The sequence below is a fragment of the Netta rufina genome (assembly GCF_964035555.1).
Source record: "Netta rufina genome assembly, chromosome: 2".
In the NCBI taxonomy this organism is placed as follows: Eukaryota; Metazoa; Chordata; class Aves; order Anseriformes; family Anatidae; genus Netta; species Netta rufina.
In genome coordinates this window covers 158,881,170-158,905,364 of record NC_140124.1, presented here as the reverse complement: position 1 = coordinate 158,905,364, position 24,195 = coordinate 158,881,170, and the positions used below count along the sequence as shown (strand labels likewise).

General features: G+C 43.8%; 1 protein-coding gene across 23 annotated transcripts in view; it reads right to left on the bottom strand.

Moving 5' to 3' along the window:
* Positions 1–24,195, bottom strand: part of SCRIB (scribble planar cell polarity protein) — a 115,243-nt gene that overhangs the window by 59,523 nt on the left and 31,525 nt on the right. For 21 of the 23 annotated variants that reach the window (XM_084282428.1, XM_084282436.1, XM_084282429.1 and 18 more), the window contains 8 exons: positions 23,525–23,724; positions 22,288–22,454; positions 21,567–21,691; positions 20,227–20,352; positions 19,477–19,710; positions 18,671–18,988; positions 16,396–16,458; positions 89–178 (listed from right to left, as the gene is read on the bottom strand). In XM_084282428.1, coding sequence (XP_084138554.1) covers positions 89–178; positions 16,396–16,458; positions 18,671–18,988; positions 19,477–19,710; positions 20,227–20,352; positions 21,567–21,691; positions 22,288–22,454; positions 23,525–23,724 — 1,323 coding nt within the window. The remainder of the gene's footprint in view (positions 1–88; positions 179–16,395; positions 16,459–18,670; positions 18,989–19,476; positions 19,711–20,226; positions 20,353–21,566; positions 21,692–22,287; positions 22,455–23,524; positions 23,725–24,195) is intronic. The other 2 variants (XM_084282438.1, XM_084282442.1) reach the window with 2 other exon arrangements.

The following is a 24,195-nucleotide window of genomic DNA, read 5'->3' as shown; positions in this document are numbered from 1 at the left end:
TCTTACATATGGAAATCCAGTGTCCATCTACAGAGAACTAGTCCCTGAAAAGGGGGTGCTTCAATAATTATGCAGTCCAAGGTCTTACCTCATCGTCACCCTTATAGGGGGTGGAGCCCTTGCCCCCTGCGATGCTGATGCCCAGCCCCCCTGTCTGCCGCACGATAGTCAATGTCAGCTGGAAGCAGAATGAACACAGGTTACAAGTCAGTGCAGGCATGGAAGATGCCAAAAACATCTTGAAGAGCAAGAGATGACTACTTAAGAGAATAAGCACAAGAATATAGACTTTATCTGCATGCATCTACTCATGTATTTGTGTAAGCTGTGGTGTTGATGCCTCAAAGGGACCAAAGTTGCAATACATATAAACAAACCAGTTTTCATAGTTGGGTTCTGAACTATATCTCAAGACCAAGAGTTAGTTTGCCTGTATTGAACACACTGGAATGAGATGTCCACCACAAAGTAAATTGAGAAAGAGTAGAATAGGACTGGATAAGAAAACAGGGATAGCGTTTGTATCACAGCCCAGATCTACCACATAGCTCTCTTTGGGGTGCAATTCCATACAGCTACTGGGAGATTAAGGATCACCCTAATGTAACATGCACTAACAAGAATGGCACACGTTCCAGAATACACTGGGACAGATACTTGGCTTTACTCTGTTGATGGAAATCAATGTGTGATTCTGGAAAAGCCATCTGTCTTGTTCAGTGGCTCCTTCCTCTTCTCCCCTCTGCATGTGTAGGCTCAGGATTGTAGCTGTGCAATCCAGAAGCCTCTTCTTCCCATCTCCCATTTCCAAATACCAAATTAAGGCCCCTTGCAATAGCAAAACTCTCCGCAAACTTGAACTGAAATTGCCTATATTCAGGGCACTAGCATGAACTGTTTGTGTTGCCCCAAGTCATGAGAAGGAAGGTAAGGAGCACGTGGTAGGAATCGGAAAGGAATGGGATAGGCAGGGTTCCCTCGGGGATCTGTCAGGGCCAAGGACCAAGGAGCTGGTGATGCAAGTGATGGAAATGTATGCAGACTTCTGGAGAGAACCAAATTTACTGTCCTCCAGATGTCACTTCTCTGGAAACAAAGTCCAGAACAGAGAGCGGCTGCTGCAGAGGTTTCTAGCTTCAACATCAGATCCACTTGGCTTTGGCCAGGCCACAAGGCAGTCAACGAATGAAGCAGGAGAGCCCTTCCTTAATGCCCTCCCTTCAAATATTCTTCATTTTCTACAGTGACAAAAGCAACAGCTTGTGGGGCCTTCACATTCTACTAAGATCAAAAACCCCAAGAAATGCAGAATTGGACTGAGGTTCTTTGCCGTTTCCTTTATGCCCAGTCGATGCTATAGTAGAAAGGAGCCAGAATCTTCACAAGCTAACCCTGGATTCTAGACTGACCATACATACATTGTCTGTAGTGCAAGACCTGGAGACTGAGTTAAATCCAAGTACTGAAAGACATGGATTATTCAGATGAGACAAAAATGTGGTGGGCATAAAACAGCATTGTTTATCATTGATAGCACACTTTAAAACCGCTTACACATTACATAAACTCTTCTTGTGTGAAAAAGTCTATTAGGATCTAAGTGAAAATACTCACTTTATTCTCCAGTCTCACTGGATTTTGATAATGCTATAAAAGCTTTTATCTAATTTCATTTAAAATTGTCTGTCTACAGAAAACTTGGTTCCCATATGTAGAATTCTAATGAGAGAATTCTAATAACAGGATCCAGATATTCCTGAATAAGATAGCTGATGATTTTGCTCAGTGACTGAATATGACAAGACTGCTGTTTTTGACTTGCTTTTGACAACGAACAGGGAATATATGATGTCACTGGTTGTCACTTTCAGTTTCATGCTAAGTTGATTGTTGAAACTAACTGAAAGATAAACCATAAAACAACAGATTTCACAAATTCACAGAAAACAGACCAAAAATATCAGGAAATCTGCCAGAAAAGTCAACTGTGCTAAGGGTTAAGAACCGCAGGTCTATCAATGTAAAGTGAAAAAACAAAACACCAATGAGGAACCAAGTGTAACTAAACTTAAAAGATGCTGCTGGAACAACAGCAAATGGGGTTGCGTGGGACATAAATATATTTAGGCTAGAAAGATTTCCAACTCCCAAAGCAAGTAAGTTCTCCCATAAAATACTGTGGTAAGAAACCAAACTGGTGAATGTTTGTTTGAACTCTATGGAAAGAGTATAATATTAATATGTACCTGACAAAAAAGAAGCCTTACAAAAAAGGTTCCAGTGGCCTATACGTATCTTTTAGTTTTACATTCAGTGCTAAGAAGATGATGAAGTGTCTAGAATGGAAGATGCATGAAGAGCAGATGAAATCACCTAGTTTGTTCAGCGCAGATAAGAGAAGGCTGAGGGGAGGCCTCATGGTGGCCTTCAGCTCCCTCACGAGGGGAGCGGAGGGGCAGGTGCTGAGCTCTTCTCTCTAGTGACAGTGACAGGACCCAAGGGAATGGCATGGAGCTGGGACAGAGGAGGGTCAGGCTGGATATTATGAACAGGTTCATAACTGAGAGAGTGGTTGTGCTCTGGAACAGGTTCCCCAGGGACATGGTCATGGTCCCAAGCCTGCTGGAGTTTGAGAAGCCTTTGGACAATACTATCACACGCATAGTCTGACTTCTGGGTGCTCCTGTGTAGAGCCAAGAACTGGACCTTGAGGGTTCTTGTGGGATAGTCTATGACTTTATTTCATACAAAGGCTAAGACACTGCTTTTTGTACTGAAATACTAAATTATACCTTCCTAAAAGTGTAAGTGTTCTAGAGCTGCTTTGACTTTCATTCAAGAAAACATTTGTCCTAACAGCAGGGGATGGCACTGTGACCACCCCTGCACACTCTTGTCAATGACTTTTCCGTGTATTTATTTCTCTTCTTGCATTTGTACTCTTAGAAACACAGATCCACCCACCGCCCAACAGTGGTTCATCTCAGACTTAACAACAGATCTGTGATATTCCCCACCTAGAAACATGCTGCTCATCTGATTCTGGCTCCTTACAGCAGCAGAACAGGCAAACGTTCATTAAATGGGCAACATATCTGGTGTTTCTTCCTAGTTCCTTCCAGACAGGCAAGCGTGCATGCCCTCAGTGGAAATGTGCTGCTTGGACAAGAGTAAAGTGGGAAAATGGCAAAGGCCACCACTTCAGCCTAAAGCTGGCATTTCCCTGAACTGGAGACTAGGAAAAAAAACATTTATCATACTGATTGCACCTAAGTAAAAACCAACAGTTACACTTTCCTCCCCTCTCCTCTACCTCCCTCAGTCTCATCTGTGTTTCTGCCTCTAAGTCTCTGGGGAACACAATCAAACAAAGGCAAGAGTTGGTAGGGCTGATTGATAGGGCTTTAAACTAGATTTGAAGGAGGAAAGGGACAAAACTGGGCCTGCCAGTGATAAGCTATGGGACTGCATGCCAAAAACTGAGGGACTGTATGCTAGCAAGACCCTTCATTCAGTCTGCGCCACAAGGGGCTGGGTTCAATGAAGCACATCTGAAATGTTTCTACACAAATGCACGCAGCATGAGAAACAAGCAAGAGGAGCTAGAAGCCCTAGTCCAGTTCCACAGCTATGACACTGTTGTCGTAAGTGAAACCTGTTGGGAAGAGGTCTGTGACTGGTGTGTTACAATGGATGGTTACAGGCTCTTCAAAAAGAATAGGCAGGGCAGGCAAAGTGGGAGGGTGGCACTCTATGTAATGGGGCACTGGACTACACAGAGTTTGCGGTTGGCAACAATGCAGTTGATAGGCTCTGGGTAAGGATTAACATACAAACAAATATAAAGGAGATATCATTGCAGGAGTCTACTACAGACCACCTGGCCAGGATGACAATGACACTGATGAATTATTCCTTAAGGAACTGAGAGAGACTTCCAGATTGGCTGTCCTTGTCCTTATGGGGGACTTCAGGACTTCAACCTGCCAGATGTCAACTGGGAATATCACATAGCTGAGACAAAAAGGTCCAGGAGATTCCTGAAGCACCTTGATGGGCTAAAGCTGCGACAGGGGAGGTTTAGGTTGGATATTAGGAAGAACTTCTTCACCAAAAGTGTTGTTAGGCATTGGAATAGGCTGCCCAGGGAAGTGGTTCAGTCACCATCCCTGAAGGTCTTTAAAAGACATTTAGATGTAGAGCTTAGTGATATTGTTTAGTGGAGGACGTTAGTGTTAGGTCATAGGTTGGACTGGGTGATCTTAGAGGTCTCTTTGAACCCAGATGATTCAGTGGTTGATAATAACTTAGTACTTGTACTAAGAGAGCTGACTAGGAAAGGTGCCCTCTAGGACCTGTTGCTTGTAAACAGGGAGGGTCTTGTATGTGAAGTGGCAATAGGTGGTCACCTTGGCCATAGTGACCATGAAGTAGTTGAGTTTAAAATCTTTGGAGATAGGAGGAAAACTGCCACCAAACTTCAACTTTGGACTGGGGGAAAGCAGACTTCAGACAGCTCAGTTAGTGAGGTCCCCTGGAAAGTGCTTTTAAACACACTGGGGTCCAATGTTACTGGTCATTTTTTAAGTACCACCTCCTAAGAGCACAGGAACAGGGAATTCCAAAATGTTGGAAGTCGAGCAGGACGGGCAGGCTGGCCTGGCTAAGCAGGGATCTTCTTCAAGTGCTTAGGCAGAAAAAGAAAGCATACAGTCACCGGAACCAAGGTTGGGTGACGTGGGAGAACTACGCAGAATCACAGAATGGTTGAGGTTGGAAGGGACCTCTGGAGATCATCTAGTTCAACTCTGCTGCTGAGCACAATCACCTAGGGCACATTACACAGGATGGCACTCAGTCGGGTTTCGAATATCTCCTAAAAAGGAGGCTCCACAACCTCTCTGAGCAACCTGTTCCAGTGCTCTGTTCACCTTCACAATAAATAAATGTTTCCTCATATTCAGCCAGAACTTCCTATGCTTCAGTTTGTGCCCATTGCGTCTTGTCTTGTCACTGGACACCACTGAAAAGAGTCCAGCCCCATCCTCTTGACACGCTCCCTTCAGATAGTTGTACGCATTGATCAGATCCCCTTCTCAGTTTCCTCTTCTCCAGGCTAAGCAGGCCCAGCTCCTTCAGCCTGTCCTTGTACAATAAGTGCTCTAAACCCCTAATCATCTTTGTAGCCCTCCTGGACTCACTCCAGGAGCTCCACATCCCTCTTGTACTGGGGAACCCAGAACTGGACACAATACTCCAGGAGAGGTGTCATCAGCGCTAAGTAGAAGCGCAGGATCACCTCCCTCGACCTGCTGACAGCACTCTTCCCAATGCACCCCAGGATACTGTTGGCCTTCTTGGCCACAAGGGCACGTTGCTGGCTCATGGTTAACCTGCTGTCCACCAGGACTTCCAGGTTCTTCTCTGCAGGGCTGCCCTCCAGCAGGTCAGCTCCCAGCCTTTACAGGTGCACGGGGTTATTCTGCCTGAGATGCAGGACCTTGCATTTGCCTTTCCTGAACTTCATGAGGTCCCTTCACTGCCCAGTGCTCCAGCTTGTCCAGGTATGGATGGCAGCACAGCCCTCTGCGGGGTTACAGGGATTCTTCTCACCTTTGTAGGGAGAGAATTTGTGCAGGCAAGGCTCAATGAGAGTTGAAGCTGGAAAGCAGTGTGTGGGACAATAAAAAAGGCTTTTTAAAGTGTGGTAACAGGAAAAGGAGGACCAGAGCAAACATTGGTCTGATACTTGATGAGGATGGTCTCCTAACAAACAGGGACATAGACAAAGCAGAGATGTTTAATGCATTTTTCACCTCTGTCTTCAACACCAGTGATGGGCTCTGGTACCCCAGCTGCCCTGAATGGGAGGACCGTGACTGCAGGAACGATAAACTCCGAGTCAACCCCAAACTTGTGCGGGATTTGCTGCTCCACCTTGGTGCATATAAGTCCACGGGGCCTGATGGGATTAATCCCAGGGTACTGAGAGAGCTGGCTGATGTCATTGCACAACCTCTCTCATTTATTTTTTAATTTTTTTAATGGTCTTAGGAATCTGGAGAGGAAGCTGGCAAATGTGGTCCCAATTTTCAAGAAGGGCAAGAAAGAAGATCCTGGCAATTACAGGCCTGTAAGTAATACTCAGTGCCTGGTAAAATTATGGAGAAGATTATTCTAGGAGTTATCAAAAAACACATGAAGGACAACACAGACAGTGGATGTAGCCAACATGAATTCACAAATTAATTTGCTTTTATGATAAGATCACCTATCCAGATGACCAAAGGAAGCTGGCCAATGTAATCTTTCTGGATTTCAGTAAAGCTTCCAATACTGTCTCTCAGAGTATCTTTCTGGACAAAATGACCAAAATACAGTTAGATAAGAGCATAATAAGAAGGTGAAGGGTCTGGAGGGGAAGACATATGAGGAATGGCTGAAGTCACTTGGATTGTTCAGCCTGGAGAAGACTGAGGGGAGACCTTGCAGTGGTCTACAGCTTCCTCACAAGGGGGAGCGGAGGGGCAGGTGCTGATCTCTTCTCTCTGATGACCAGCAATAGGATCCAAGGAAACAGCTTGAAGCTGTGACCGGAGCGGTTCAGGCTGGATATTACAAACAGGCTCTTCACTGGGAGGGTGGTCAGGCACTGGAACAGGCTCCCCAGGGAAGCGGTCACGGCACCGAGCCTGCTGGAATTTAAGAGGCATTTGGGCAATGCTCTCAGACACGTGGTCAGATATTTTGGGTGGTCCTTTGGGAACCTAGGAGTTGAACTCAATGATCCTTGTGAGTCCCTTCCAACTTGGAATATTTTCTGATTCTAAGGACTGGTTCGAATCTAACCTGTTTTTCATAGATTTTTGATATAGCAATCTTTTAACAGATTCTCTTGATCCTCTGAGATATTCCAAATTGCATTGAGTAAATGTATTGAGTAAACCTTTCTAGAGAAACTAGAAGCATTGCTCTCTAGCAGACAGGGATATCTGAATATTGCCCAACAGACTTGGAACAGTATTTAGTGCTGTGTCCTACAAACTGCCAACTAAGGATTTTTGCAACTTGTTATTGGCAGGGGCACAGCAGATACAGAGGGAGAAATCTAGACATTTACAGGGTTCAGCAGACCAAGTATGGAACTGCTGCTCTTCAGAGCCTGTTGAAAGACCAAGTTGTTCCTCCAGACATGCCCAAAGGAGTGAGGGTTTAAGGGCTTTATTTCCAGAAGGCAGCAAGTTTCTGCATGCATAGACATCTTTTTATAGCATGCTATACGTTCAGAGGCAGTGTCTGATCCCTGGATTTACTCCACTTGAAACTTTAGATGAGACTGGGTTGTCAACAGTGACTTGGAAAAGGCAAATATTCAATAAATACTTCTGATCTGTATTTAGATAGAAATAAGATAATGCATACATATCACGTAAATCACATTTCACTCCAACACGAGCTCAAGAATCCATTAAATATAATCAAAACGAATAATCACTTAAAAAATTAGAAGAACTAGATAACCTGTACCTAAGAGTCCTAACAATTGACCAAGGTCTCCAATATACTTATAGAGTACTTATAAAATCCTGGAAACTTGATACCCTGAAATAGCATTTACGTTGTGCTGTTAAATTAAGATATTACAAGATGATACCTACCAGTCAGTCATCCTAGCACCATTTCCAGAAAAGAAACAGAAGAACTAGTATGCATGTCCCTTACTGAGCAGACAGAAATAGCATTCATAACAAGCAGTTGAATATTATGAAAATTAGGTCTTTCAAATAAGCAAAAAAAACCTACACCATTATTCCATTCCTTGACAAGACTCTAAACTTGGCTGACAGATTAACAGTATAAATCTAATAAGCAGGCTTTTGTAAAACATGAAATTTCTTATCACAAGGCATTCACACTGACATCAGAGGATGCTGGGTTTAGTTTTACATTATACAAACTAAGAACTAACTGAAATAAAGAAGAACTATGAAGTAGGGTTCTGCAGAGATCTTTATCAGGCCTGATGTTATTTTGAATTCCTGACAGAAAAAAATGCTAATTGTTCTGTTTGACAGGAGCATAGCATCCTTCCAGTACGGGAGAGGATGGGAAATAATTTATTTTTTTAAATCTTTTTCATGACATTAATGACTTCATAGGAAAAGATTATTCCACGCTTGTAGCAACAAATCAGGGGTCACAGAATCACAGAATGGCTTGGGTTGGAAGGGACCTTAAAGAGATCATCCAATTCCAACCCGTCTGCCATGGACTGGGACACCTTCCACCAGACCAGACTGCCATTGGATTCCCAATTAATTTTCAGCAGCACTCTTAAAATAAAACCTTTGCAATGCAAAGTACAATTGAATTGCACAATTTACTGCCAGTGAATACTATAGAATAAAAGTGCATCAATGGGACTGGAGAGATGAGACAAATTCATGGACAGCAGCTCCACTGTATCTAGTACAATGGTATAAACAGTTCAGAAATCCTTAATAACACATTACAAGGACCTGGGAAAATACCACTGAAAGAATCACAATGCCTCACTAAAAACTGCACTTCGTAGTTCCCAAATAAAGACCGGCATACCCACCAACAGAGGTGTCTTTACAGATATCACATTCAACCCTGTGTCTGTTTCCAGGAAGATCCCAGCAAAATAGAAGGTAGTTACAGAAGAGACACATAACAGTTCAGGAGCCAGAGGCACTGACTCACCAGGAAAGATTAGAAGAGCTAAATCTGTGTGGCTTCAGTAAGCAGTAACTCATGAGGACATAGGGACAGGCTGAAAATATCAGTGAGCAAATGGAAGGTAAGACATCACTGCATGAGATGTTGAGAACTAAATTAAAAATGAACAATGGAAAAAGGAACACAAAGGAAAGATCCTGCCCTGGCAGAAGAGATGATCTGAAGATTTTCTTGCTCTGATTTTGCTTATTCCTCCTTTATAATGTTTTGTTAGTTACAAGGGGAATGGATACCTGGCAAGGCAGAGATGGCAGCGTACTAATGACTGACAGTAGTATGAAGAGCTGACACAGGACAGGTGACCTGCAATGCTAAATGCTCAGGTGTACTCCTACAGACCCCCTTCTCCAAAGAGGCTCCAAGACAATGGATGACATGACATTAAGTGAGTATGACGGAAAGAATGCAATATATTAAATATACCTCTTGATGATGACTTTTGAACCATAAAAACCTCTGGGTTCATATAGATATAGTTAGTTCCTCCGTTAATTCCAGAAATAGGGATTTAAGGAGCTAGTCCTTCCTCCTCATCACAATAGGCACACAGGCTTCCTACAGCCATGGAAACATCAACAGCAAAAGAGAGGTTCCTGAAAGAACTGGACTGGCTAAACCATGGTACACAACAGGACAGAGTCCTTCTGGAAATGAAAACACTCAACTGCATAGATAAACAAAATCAGTATTGGACAAAGATAAAAATCACAGAATGGCAACTGATTCCCTGCCAAATACAGAAGCATAGAATGGCTTGGGTTGGAAGGGACCTTAAGGATCAGGGAAGGCAGGGAAGTCACCAACTCAGGTGATCAGGTTGGCCAAGGCCCCATCCAGTCTGGCCTTGAACACCTCCAGGGATGGGGCAAGTGAAGAATTTCCTCCTAATGTCTAGTCTAAATCTATCCTCTTTTAGTTTAAGATCGTTCCCCCTTGTCCTATCATCATCTACCTGAGCAGAGTCCTTCTCCATCTTTTTTATAAGACCCCTTTAATTACTGAAAGGCTGCAAGGAGGTGTCCCTGGAGCCTTCTCTTCTCCAGGCTTAACAGCCCCAGCTCTCTCAGCCTTTCTTCATAGGAGAGGTGCTCCAGCCCTCTGATCATCTTTGTTGCCTTCCTCTGAACTCGCTTTCTTGTGCTGGGAGCCCCAAAACTGGATGCAGTGCTCCAGGTGGGGCTTGATGAGGGCAGAGCAGAGGGGGAGAATCACCTCCGTCCCCTGCTGGTCATGCCTCTTTTGATGGAGCTCAGGACACAGCTGACCTTCTGGGCTGCAAGCACGCACTGCTAGCTGATGTTGAGCCTTTAATGCACCAGAACCCCCAAGTCCTTCTCCACAGGGCTGTTCTCAGTGAGTTCTTCTCCCAGTGTGTATTCATCTGGCATTGCCCCAACCAAAGTAGAAAGATACAGAGCACTGAACCATTCCCAGAACTAGAAGAAAAACCTAGACATGGAAATACTGCAGATTGAGCTAGAATGAGTAATACTGAAATTTTATATTTTTTCCTCTCTTTAGCAGTAACAGATTTTTATTCCTATTCTTATTGATGCTCTTTTGTGTTAAAATCATTGGTATAGTCGTTCATTTTTTATAATTCTGACTAAATTTTTTCACATTCCAACTCCTTTGCAGCCCAGAAATTTCTTATTGTTTTAAGGGTCCATTTTAGGAATATAGAATTAAAATGGCAGTATGTAATTAAATGACAGAATTCTGGGAAATTTATGAAATTTTTCTAAAATTTGTTTCATTGGCTAGCCTCACACTAAGAATTGCTTCATTTCCATTCTGTGCTGCTAAGAACAGCACACTAGAAAAGTGTTTGTCTAAAGTGACAATGAGATAGAAGGAAAATTCTTGCGCTAAACATGACAAAACCTGAGATCCTTGACACTGAATGGAGGAATAAAAACAAGGTAGCTAAAGAGAATTCCTATTCATAAACAGAATCTGCCACACCATAAGTAGAAGAAAAACTATGGAATATAGTGAACTGAAGACTGAATAAACTCTGTCATCTTAACAACAGTCAACAAGTTTGAGTTCAAGTAGAATGGGTGCACGAAAGGGTAGTGAGAAAGACAAGATATAAAGAATAAATCATAGAAGACTTACATAATCTTTTTTTAATCAGCAAAATGAAGGCTCGAAGGACTTGTGACTGACACTCATAAAAATGCACAAAGGACAAAGGGTCAGACAGTAGAAAAGATTTTTCAGGGAAAAAAAATAATGAAAACAATGAATAAACAAATGCAAGTTTAGTTCACAATCAAGTTTTCCAGTCATTCAAGTAGAAATCTGGAACAGCCTCCCAGCAGAAGAAACCTGAGCGTGCATGCATGCATTGGGAAAGTAGAAAACACAATCTATATTAAATAAAATGTTTGCCTAAGTTGTGATACACAGTACAAACTCAGTGATCTAAATGATGTGCCACAGTATACCCTCAGCAAGTTTGCAGACACCACTAAGCTGGGAGGAGTGGTGGACACACCAGCGGGTCCTGCTGCTGTCCCGACCTCGACAGGCTGAAGAAAGGGTCTGATAGGAACCTCATGGAGTTGAACAAAAAGTGCAAATTCAGCACTTGGGGAGGAAGAGCTCCGGGCACAGGGCATGTTGGGGGCCACCCACCTGGAAAGCAGCTTGCCAGAAAAGACCCTGGAGCCAGCAGTGTGCCCTTGTCACTAAGAGACTAAGGGTATCCTTGCCTGCATTACACAAAGCATTGCCAGCAGGTCAAGCAAGGTGATCCTGCCCCTCTGCACAGCACTGCTGAGGTCACATCTGGAGGGCTGGCTCCAGTTTGCGGCTTCCCAGTACAAGAGAGAAATGGGCATATCGGAGAGCAAAGGCCTACAGCAAAGGCCTACAAACGTGAGGAAGCAGCACCTCTCCTGTGAGGAGAGCCTGAGAGAGCTGAGACTGCTGAGCCAGGAGAAGAGGAGGCTCAGAGGAATCTTACCAATGTCTAGAAACACCTGAAGGGAGGGTGCAAAGAAGATGGAGCCATGCTCTTGTCAGCTGTGCCTGGTGGCCTGCACAAGAGACAATGGGCACAAACTGGACCACAAGAGATTCCCCCTGATTGTCAAGAAACATTTTGCTGTGCGGGTCACAGAGCACTGGCACAGGCTGCCCAGACAGGCTCACCCCGTGGAGATCTTCAAAACCCACCCGGACATGGTCCTGGGCAACCTGCTCTAGGTGGCCCTGATTAATTGGGGAATGGACCAGATGACCTCCAGAGGTCCCTTCCAATCTCAAGCATTGTGATTCTGCTGCTAGTGAGTGATGGTAGGAGACTTCACTTCAGGATTTCTTCCTAATCTATGTCAGCCTTAAATTCAGCTAATTGATTCTGGATTGAATATGGGTTGTTTTTGGTTAAAGTGTAACTTGCAGAAATGTCAACCTAGCATCATTTTTTTCTCATTTCAGTTCCTGGATCTAAGCTGGAGATAACATTCTTCATTTCAAGGTCTCAACACTATTCAACAAGTTCTCTCTTCTGCTATTGACACAGTCAGAAAATGCAATTCATTTTTCCAGTAGAGAACAACTTTTAAAGGCTTGCAAATGTCCCATTTATTTCTAGAGGCATTTTTGAAATTCCTATTTATTTTTTTTATGTAATGCTGGTCCTAAGCAACATGACCTGTATCTGTTGTATACATCCTGTTTTCTTGTTTCAAAAGGGAGGATCAGATTTGCAGTGTAGTGTTTTGTTTAAACAGGTGTCTTTTCTCTCTCTGTTAAAACCCACTTCTCTATTGCTTTTTTTTTTTTTTTTTTTTTGAGAAAGGAACTAAATGAGTGAAAAGGAAACTGCAGGTAGCTCCTCACATGAGCGAGAAATCATTCTACAGTTTACTACTCAGTCCTCAAGAATCTCCATAGGAAATAAGATTTGCACTTGACAGTGATATATTATGATGAATGAACTGCAGTCAGACAAGTAATCTCTCATTTTGTAGGTGAATCATATTCAAACTGACTTAATAGACCTGAATGAAAAATAGTGCATCTAGGAAGGGAAGATTACAGTCTCTACATCCAAACTGTTATAGGGCGATAGCATAAGAAAGAATACTGAGGGACCTTTCATCTCACTAGGAAAAGGTTAAAAAAATGTACTGCAAGAAATCAAAAGCCAAAAAAAATTAGAACAGAGATTACATCACATTTTCCTTGTTCAGTGGGATGATAAAACATTTTAAAAAACAAGTACAGAAAGTAGTGTTGTGTCTTTTCGTAACTTTGAGGGGACTCTGCTCCCTCAAAGTATGTCCTGCTCAAATCAGATGAGCAAATTACATATTTTTCTTGCATTATACAAAAGAGGTTTCTTAATCTTTTCAGGGTTTAAAATACATAGATCACACTGTGGGAAAATCAGATTTGCTACATAAGAATTCAAAGTGTGACAATATCCTGATAAGTAGTGTAGTTTCACCAAGTCAACAATAAAACACCAAGGTGCAGGGAGCCAAGTAATCAATGCAGTGCTGCAGCAGCATCAGGGCATCCCAATGCTATAAACTAAGTGGGCTGACCTTTTCGAAGTTAAACCCCACTTAACACTGGATGCTTCAGGACCACGCTGTGTTGTCACAGTCTGCCTCTGGCAAAGAACTGTAGTGCCAAGCATGAAGGCTGCATTCAAACACAAATGGTAACATTTCTGAGCAATTTCCACAGGATAAGACTGCTTTAACAAGAAGACGTGACTTGCTTCTGACTCCAGAGCGACAAGATCTGGCAGAGGAAGCTGACAGAATCTTTTCCACCGTCCAACAAGGAACTCAAGAACCTTCAACCTCTAACGTCAGCCTAGCTTTTTCATAGGGATGGAAATTACCAAAATATCCTCTCTACAATCTTGTACAGCTGTGAGAATGTCATGTCAGAAGAAGCAAGAATGTATAAAGCTCTTCAATCAGCACAAGCAGGGCACTTCATGACTCATATTTTCAGGTGCTCTGTAAAAGACAAGTTAACACTGGGCAAACACAGGATGACACCAGCCATTACTGTAGACAAAGCAGCATTGCTCACTTAAGCAGAACTTGGGACCTCCTTTGCATTGTTCTCATCTTCAATTTGCACAGCAGTTCTTTCTGGACTATTTCTTCGAAAATTCTCTGAAACTAAGCAGATTTAAAGTGCAAACTCATGCCTTCAAATAGGAGCATGATATACTATTTTTCTCTTCCAGAAGCCTCCTTTACAACCCAGATACAGCCGTTTTCTATAGTACAGATGTAGACTATGACAAAACATTGGGAACTAGAATCCAGATATCAATAAGTCCTATGCTTTTATGAAGTTATTTCTTCCCCTGCAATAGAGTACCACTTACCCTAACAGGCAAAGGAACTCTGGAAGTACCAGCTGCATGCACAGCGCTAGGCTCCCTACTGTGTTACAGTGCTGACTAAAGTCATGCAGATGTCTCCAGCTCTACTCTGGGGAGGCCACTCTTTGTGTTCTTTAAGTCTTAACCATAATCCTGAAACAACATCACTAGTTTCCTCTCTCTAAGAGCTGCATAAAATTATACATGGAATGTGATAGCAACATCATGAACTTACTCTGTGCTGAACAAGAGACACGCGGGATTCCACTCTGCAATGGCCTTGCTCAGGGAAATAGCCCATTGGTTTAGCTATAACAGACTGGTTTAGCTATAACAGATTCTTCTCAAGTATATGAATTCATCCCTGGAAACAGTAGGTAGATTGTATTTCTGGTATCAGTCACCTCCCAAGCTGATTCTCTACTCAGACACTATGTAGTCTTTCAGGCCTTAAATATTTCTCCTGTTGCCCTACTCACTGAGAGGTACATGCTTCTCACAGTTGATGTTCTAGCAAAAGATGGCAAGGGGAACCCCTCTGAGCATGATGGAGGTGTCCCACCAGGACAGTGCACAAATCCAGCTCTCACAGAACTGTCAGCTTGAGTCCCATAGATTGCTTTCACTGATGCTTTTGGAGACTAACTCTTCCATACCAGCTGCTGTCCTGATTTGTGCTCAGCATGACCCCTCTAAAATGACAGATTATTGCTGACTGGAGAGGTCAGCAACTATCCACTAGGCTGACTGCTCCCCATGAGCTGTAGAACAATCAACTGCTTGCCAAAGCTGTTCTGCTCTGGGGTGACTTTGCCATCACCTCCACCCATCTTGTGGATCTCCAAAATGTTTGTCCTTGGGAGCTGCAATACCATCTCACATCCTACATGGCACTACCACACTAGTCTTTTACAGTGAGGCAACAGATCTGTATAAAGAAGGAAACGATACTACAGGGACATCAGAGCAACTTGGGGCATCTAACCAGCTGCCCTCCCCAGTTGACTCCAAGTTGTTCTAGGCACTTTTATCAGATGTAGGTGGAACATGGGCAGGACAAAAGGAAGAGGCAGGCAGCCTGTGTCCAACACAAGGCTGAGGCTTATTGGGCTACTGCGCCTTGAGGAGCAAGAAGATTCAGCATATGCAATTTGAGGTCCAGCAGCTAGAAAGGATGACCAAGAGCAGTGTGTTGCTAACCGAGGGACCAGGAAGCACTTGTAGTGAGTTTTTTGTCTCTTTACTGATGACAGAAGAGTCATACAAAGAGAAATGCAAGAAGTGTGAATGTGTTTTCAAAAGATCTACAAATAAGGAGATTGAAAGACCTTCAGGGCACACCAACACACCATGTATAAGCCAGATCACATTTCGATGGAAGTATGTGCCACCTCCTTCCCAGAAAGTCTTACTCCAAAACCAAGAAAGAAAAGCCTCCATTTCACCCCTGAGGAAGGAGCACAGAGGCAAGTTCACAGAGACAAATAGGCCAGCACTCACAAGTAATACATGGGTACTAACGTACTGTTCCAAGGAAAGTATCTTTCATGCAAACAGTACTGACAACAGTTTCTGCCTCTTACCATGGGCAGTAGCACTCTGCCTCCGATAGTTCTCTGGAAACACTACCTGCAGAAAGCCCACTAACACAAAGGATAAGGCAAGCCTACTGAAAACTTAAGCTTTGGTGCAGAACACCATACATATGACTGGGACCTTACAGCCCCCCTAGCGCCACCTGCTCCTTTCTGATATCCCAAAGTGCTGCATGTGAAGACTGCCTGAGGGGCTGCATGAGATGCAAGAATCATTAGCTCCAGTTCACCTTTCTCATGCATTTGCAGTGTCCTGAGGTTGATTATCCTCCCTACCCCAAAGAGCCATACACAGCATTCAGCAGATTCTTGAGGCTTCTACTCCTGAGTTACCACCACTCCTGAATGTATGTATTTATTTTCTTCCACCTTCTTTTTCCTCAGTGCACAGCAAATAGGAACTTTCCACCTGTGCCCCCTTTGGTTTTTCACATTTCTTCCATCTCATTCCTGATCTGCAGCAGCCATTCTCACCTCAGGTATGGAAAGTAGGGAAAGGAGGTGAAAGCAGGGGAGGAAACAATCATTGTGTTTTTACAATCAGTCAGGTCCAGAAGCCACTTGACCCAGATAGATCAGTTTCCCCTACAACAATGGGTGAGCCTGGGAAGCAAATCAAGCAGATTGAATGATTTTTGGCAGAGAGAGAACAGTAGGAGTGGTACAGACCTCTTCCTCCTCAATGCGAGCAGGTTCAATCAGCAGATTATTGGCTTGATCAAACGACACCCCCTGTTAGGACAGGAACCAGCAAAGAGGCATGCGGATTAGTGGAGCATAAACCAAACCCACCACCACTACCACCACCACCCAACACACAAACGCACACCACTCTGATAGGTCTGGCCACACAGCACCAGAGCAGACCCCACTCATACCACTGCTGATTACCACCTACCAGCAAGTACCTGCGACAGGGCTGCGACCATGGCTCACAACATGCAGAGTGTCAGCATTCTTTGGCCTAGCTAACTGGAAACCACATCTTAAAGGCCATATTTTGTCTGTGTTGACACACTGAGGCTGTGACCATCAAGCTCACAAGCTAAACACCATTAGCTGGTTTTACCCACTCTGTACCGAGTCTTTCAGTGAAGGAGGAAGGATTAATCAACACAGAAGAGAACTGCAAAGGGCCCTCTGGTGCCACCTAGCTGCCGCACAGGAATGAAGCTATCCCAAATCAAACTTCACTGGTCCCTCTTGTGAAGGGAAATGCATCCGGTGGAAGTGTCAGATGCTCAGTCATCCTGCTCCCAAATACAGGAAATCTTAGAATTTCTATTGAAAACCAAATGTCTTTGGGAGAAGAAAAACAAAACAAAACAAAACAAAACAAAAAAACAAACAAAAAAAAAAAAAAAACAAGCAACTCCAATTTAAGGACAGCCTCCTGCACACCTTGTCCTACCTTCTTACTTAATGCATGTATACCACATTCCTCACTTGAAACTCTGTGCGGACATTGCTCCCCACATTTCTACTTCTGGAAGACAGCTAAGGAGGCAAGCTAATAAACCTGCCTTCATGGAGCAAGTATTCAACCCAGCCCCAAGAAAAGGAGAATTGTAATTTCCAGGCTGAAGGTTTAGCCTCTAATAAGGACAACTTTAACAGCAATACCAAACCCATGGTCTCAACACCTATGTAGTCTTCATGGGTTTTGCCAATGGGTCACTGTGTCCTTGGCTTTGAGTCCCAGACTAAAATAAATGAGCCTTTTGGGTCAGGGCATTTCACATGTACGGCAGGTCTTAGATACAGGGGACTTAGGATGGCTTCACACACTCTTACAAGCAGCAGCAACAATGCATTTTCACTCTGAAGAACTTTGCAAATGGTAAGGAAACTGCATGTCTCATCCCTAGGGATCAACTATCAGCTCAGATACATCAAGGCAAGCATCCACTGAAGGAAAGGCTCCAATGGAAACTTGAGTGCGAGAACTTTCCCTGTGCAATCTGAACTCCAGCGTGGGGTTGAAAAGATCCCAGTAGTCTGGAGTGTGTGCAGTAACAGCAAGAATAGGTTTTACTCCAGCATATTACACCAGTTCAGAGACCTACATCTCTCCCATAAGATTTGCTGGTGTCATACTCTATATAATGTAGATTCAGCTGCATCCTAATCCCTGCCTGGTAAGTATACCTCACAAAACCATCAATTTCATCACCAATTTTAGTAAGAACTGGTCTGACATCAGGCAATGTCCCTCATAAGTATATTCCTATTCTTTCGTGAGCATCTTCCTCAAGCAAGAATCTGGATGTCCCTGATGAAACATGGTGATTCACCTAACTCGTCAGCCCCAACCATGACCAGAAAGGCTCATTGTGGCCCCATGGCAATGGCAGAACTCCATAGCACAGGCTCCCTCAAGTCCCTATACACACTTCATCAGACTGCACCTGTGCTGGGGCAGGCACTGGGTAGAACCAATGAGAATGGCATGCTCCTAGATGCTCTCACTACCACTCCTCTTCAGGACCTGAACTGCGGCAGAAAAGCAACTGTAAGCAGTCTGAACATAAGCCTGAGATTAGATCCATCCAGGAACACGGCTCATCCTGTAGCAAACGAGGTGCAACAACCAGCAAGCAAGAAGGTCATTTTTTGACAGGAATGAAAAAATTCGTCAGTGATGGGACAGAAGAACTGTTCTTGTAGCACAGATCACAACATCGCACATAAGGGGAGCGTGCAAGCATTTGGACATAGCAAGAGAAGTCAGACATAAGCAACATGGCACAGCTTATACGATTGGACAATTGTATAAGCCCCAGAAAGAACTTCAGTTCTCCTGCCCTCAGCATGTTTCTCCTGAAGTGCTGGAGCCTCTTGAGAATGTTTTCATTGGTACTGCGTCAACCTGGCTGGTAGTTCAAAGCAGCAGAAGGGTGGTCTGGCACCCCTCTGACCTTTCCCCCTCCCCTCAAGACCTTACCTTCACCGATGGCTGAGCAGATAAAGCTCCATTTTTTCTATCATCCTCATCCCATGCTTCCTCTTGATCCTCAGGCTCTGCATTATTATTGCGGCTTCCCAGCTCCTCTTCCTCTTTTGGGACTCCATCACTGTTCAGCCCCTGTAGCAGTGCCACCACTGCCTCTGGCTTGGGCAGCTTAGTTATCTTAAAGTGTTTCTTATAATGGGGTGTGTCTTTGCGGATAAGCCTCTGTTTCTCCACTGGGAATGGTCGTTCTTCGTCTTCATCCTCATCTTCACTCCTTATTAGTGTGTCCTCAGCAAAGTGTACAGTAGGCTGCAATGGCAAAGCAATGGCAAAGCCCCAGAAAGGCTGTGAGCCTCAGATAACAGCTATAGCTGCAGGCAGCACATAAATCTGCTGTCCCTCTACTACCAACACAGGCAAAGCCAGCATTTTTGCTTTAATGATAAAGAAGATGCAGGAACACATACTCAAATTTCCCCTTACCTGTTTTCGCCCTCACCCCTGTATCAACTCCTTGACCTATACACATCTGTCAGCTTCATGGACTGAGGGCACTCAGACCTGCAACCCTGATTTTTGCACAGTCCCTGCCTCATTCCCATGCTATCTTTCCTAGTCTTTGATGGACCCTGCTCCCTCAGGCTCCCTGAATCTCTACTTACAGTTAGTTTCCAGGGCCTTTACTTGCCTCCAGCAATGCCCAAACCACACTCTGTAAATCCATTTATCATTTTCTCCAAGACTTTCAAATCCTTCCACTTTTTAACATGATCCTGATGCAGTTCCTAGATTCCTACCTCATTGTATTCCACTTCTACATCTTCCTCCTCTTGGACAGCTGCTTCTTTATGCTCCTCTTCAGCTTTTGGCTTTACCACCTTCTCCGGCTCCTGCATCTCAGACAGCTGCCCATTTGGCCAGCTCCTTTGTCCCTCCTCTCCCTGCTCCTCTCCCCTGAAGTCAGCAGAGGCGGTACTGTTAGAAAGGTGGGAGTCCTCACTGCGATTTGATGTGGCACTCAGTCTCTTCTCCTGAGAAGATGATAGAATACAAAAATCAAGACGGAAACCAAAGTAGGAAACGGATCAGTATAATCTGATTGGTGCAGGGTGGGGTATGGTCCACTACCAAAAGAACCAGCTTTTTCAAGTTGCCCGTTACCTTCCTAGCTCTACCCTTGTTTCACCATCTATGTGGGCATTTATTGTCAGTATCACATCTGGGCAGCAAGGCAACACCCCCCAGTACTCTATTCCCATCAATATTTATTCAGTATATCAGAGCTTTCTTTTTCTTTCCCTGTTGATAGCACACAATCCCCGCTATGGCCTTTTCTGTATCCTTGCTGCACTTTGCACTTTTGTGGCCCCAGTAGACACCACAAGGTAGGTTCTAATTCATGAAATGCAGACAATCCATGCTCAGTCCATTCCCACATTTCCCAAAAGTTAAGTTCTTTCTGCCCAGCTTACAAACACTACCTTCCCGTTCCCCACATCTGCTACACGTTCTGTATGGTTATCCATTTCTTAGTGAACAGCACTCACTTCTGACTTAGGTGAATTCAGGTCTGTGCCAGGTTTTGCAGCATGTACCTCATTGCGCCGAACTTCAATCACTTTCTTCATAACCTTCAGCTCACTGGGATGAGGGGTTGCTCTGCGCTGTAGGCCCTACCAAAGCAAAAGCATGCATGCAGAGCATGAGATTTAACAGTCAGAGGAATATGTGTCACGCTTCAAGATTGAATCAGTTCAAATGACATGTTTGATCAGACCACTAGAGCCCCACCTGGACACGAACTAAATGTCACAGAATCTGATCTAGACCTCTCTGCTATTACAGCATGCAGCTGGGAAGAGGAGAGAAATGGAAGATGACACTTATCAGATCCATCTCACAGACATTAACCTCCTTTCCATCTGACACAAGGTCTGGAAGAAATTATAAAGCTGGGAAGTTTTTAATCGTGTTTGTCTTAGTAAATGCCAATCAGTCAACACACAGGTAGATTTTCATCTTAGTCTGCTTGGTGCTTCTTAGTATGTCTGACAAGCTTGTGTGTCAGCAGAACTTGTGATGCTTAGCTAGGTCCATCCAAGCTAAAAGTCAAGAAAAACAGTATCATAAAATTAACAAGAATGTTAAAGGAAAGAAGAAAAAAATAAAAACACCCAAACCCTAACCAGTAAACCTCCAAACACCAGCAGGATAATTATCTCCATGCTGGAAGGACAGATACATTGTTTACATTTCATTAGAAGGATTCAGATCTCTAGATAATGCCTCTCCACAAGATAAAAAGGAATAAGTTCAGCAGGAGATTTAAACCAATAGAATACCTGCTGAACAGTGAAACTTCTATCCTCCCCTTTGCATCTGCAATTAAAGCAAAATGATCTGCTATATTTTTGAAGCTGCCTGTCTACAATTATAACGTTTAGCTACTGTAGTAGCACTACAGTCAACAGCACAGGCTTATCTCTGGTTTCAGGCTAGAAGATTGCCTAGCACAATTCTGGGTGTACAGCTTTTCCCTGAGAAGGGCACCAACTAAAATCCAGTCCTGACACTGCTGTGACTGCTCTGATCTCTAGACTACCTGATTGATCTGCAGGCAGGTTAGTAGTCATTACTCAGCTCTCATGGGACAGCCACCAAACTGTAAGTCTGCATAAATGCTCTCAAGGAAATAAATCTTATATACCTTTTTTCTTTTCAGGACACATAATGCCCTCATTACTGCAAAAATTTAGTACAAACCTACAGCAATACCATAGGAGCTGTGAGACGGGAACACCATAATTGCTTCTTGTCCTATGTAAAAAACTGTGGATTGTGCCCAAGCTTCCATAGGAAGATAGCAAGCCACCAGAAAACTCCTTACCCGTCTTTCAGCTCCAGACTCCTCCTCATCATCCACTTTGGGTTCATCCAAAAACTGAATCACACTGACTCTGTTTAAATTGGTGTCTGTCCAGCTCTCATCCACACTGTTCTGCAGAAGATTCTCTGGGAAGAAAAATAACAGACTGGGAGCTACTTTCTGAATATTCAGGGATGTGGTCTTGGATGAAAGACAGTTCTCAACTCATTAGGGCACTTTTGTCTCATCTGCCCACGGCATCAAGCTGCAGAGGCTTTGAAAACATAGGATCTAGCCTACAGATGTTGTCACCTCTTGTATGTCTCCTACCAGATCCATGGCGGCCTCTACAAAAGGTACTGAAGGTTTCAGCTCTAGCGTATCTTACCCAAGAACTAACAAAAAAAGGTAGGAATAAGGCACAAATCAGAAGTACTAACACAAAAACATCAACATGACAGGAAGCAAACCTTACAGACTACAAACTCCTCAGTCAGTAAATATAAGCAGAAGATTTGAAGACTAGGCTGCAGCTTTTTCACCACATGGTAGAGAAACAATTTTTCAGTTTTAACAATCTGCCTTGGAAATCAACAGCAGTCAGTCAGGAGCTTAGGTGCACTACAGCTACCACAGTAACCAAGAACAGTCCAGCCAAGCAGATAAGGTTCACGTTCGCTTCCCTACATCACTCTCTGCAGTACACAGTACTGCGGACAGCATTCATAATGTAGTCTCTTACCTAGGCTAGGAGAAGGCTGCTGGGGAAGCAGGTAACAAGTGAGAACTTTTTCTCCTGTCTTTTCATCATCCTCTGTTTGGAATTTCAGCATGGGCTGGGACTGATTTTCTGCCAGCCACAGGGCTTTCAGGTTAAGATTCGTCAAGGCAAACGGCAAGTTTTGTAGTCTGCAAAAGAAAAGAAGAACTGTTGGTTAAACTTATTTAGTAACGAAGGCAATTCCACTCAGCTCCAGACTGCCTCATCTGCATTAGAGAAGGACAGGGTCTAGCCACTATGGGAATCCCTCACTTCTGTACACACAGAAGCAGCTGTCTCAAGCTGCATGCTGCTCTGCCACAGCCAGGGACTGATCCCCACAAACCACAAGGAACCTGAATCAGTTTTTAGCAGGTGACAACTCCTATCATTTCCCATGTGGAAAATGGTGAACTCTGAAGAGGGGTTTGGAAAACAAAAAGATGCCACTTTAATGCATCACTGTTGTGGAGACATCACTGATGTTCCAAACAGAAGCTCTGGTCAGCTTCCAACAGCTACAAAAATACCAGCCTCAGCTAACAGAACTGCAGCTAAAACCTGCAGAAGCTTTCAGACCAGATCACAAATGTTTGCACACTGTGGTTATTTTTTCCTGTTTGTTTTAAATGGAAGTTTTTGAACTAGTCTACCTGCAGACTATTTTGTAAATAGCAAAGCCCCAAATCACACTTCTGCATGTGACATGGCACCTGGTAGAAATTTCATCTTCCCACAGTCAGAGTATGCAAACACCCATGGAATCACATGCAAATCAGGAAAAAAAAACCATCTCCATCCCTGCATGAATTACAGACCTGTAGCAGGCTACAAACAATTGATTGCTGAGTGGTGCAAACCACTGGGAACTGGGAAAAACATAAGGCTTGGTCACCAATTACCTGAGGATTGATGACATACAACTACAGAATTTGGAAGCATGAATACAGTGGACCAGGAATTTCCCTTGATCTTTGTTTCACACATGGAAAAATGTCCCCATGCATCTGTATCAATTCTACCCTATGCTTTGCAGGCAAAAAGCTTGAGAGACACAGCCTCTTTCCAGAGCTTTAAGCAACCTCTCTAAACTGCTGATCCCATGATCAGCACAGATCCAGAGTCTCCCAAAACACACCATGGCCCAGCCCATAGTGCTTTTTCCAGCAGCCTCCTTAGGAATACACCTACAAGCCTGTTTACCCCTCTTGCTGCTCACCTATTCCCAGCCACATCAAGGACATGAAGCTCGGTGGTGTTGGCAAGCTCTGCTGGCAGGAGGGACAGGCGATTGTCTCGCAAGGACAGCACATTCAGATTGGCACAGCCTCCAATCTCAGCTGGAAGGGATGTTAGTCGGTTCCGATCCACATTCAGGTTCGTCAGCTTGGTCAGCTTCCCAAGGGACTTTGGTAAGGCCTAGGAAGGACATGATTCAGTAGCTGCTAAAGATAAGACAGCAGAATGGGCATAAAATCCTCTATTGGATGGGAAAAAAAGAAGCTGCCTTCTGTCCAGAGATGAGATTTCAGTATAGTTTCCACAACCTCAGGATAGGTTTTCCTGCAGGTTCACAGGCTGTTACATGTCAACTATTTATCTCAGCACAGCACACACCACTAGTCAAGATATTTCTCCTGGTCACCTGTCCATTTCCAATATTGATGTATTAATAAATTGTGAGCAGTTTGGATAAGAGAGATTTTAAGCTACACTACACCATGGCCCCTTGCCAAGTATAGCTTTTCTTGTAGTCCTTCTCCCATGAGACTGGATGCGTTTCTGCATTGATCCATCCTGGTTATCCTAGAGAATTTTTCTGAGAAAAAAATACCAAGAAAGCAGCTTCCACCAGGGTCTTCAGGGGTCTCTGAGCTAGGTGAACCTCTG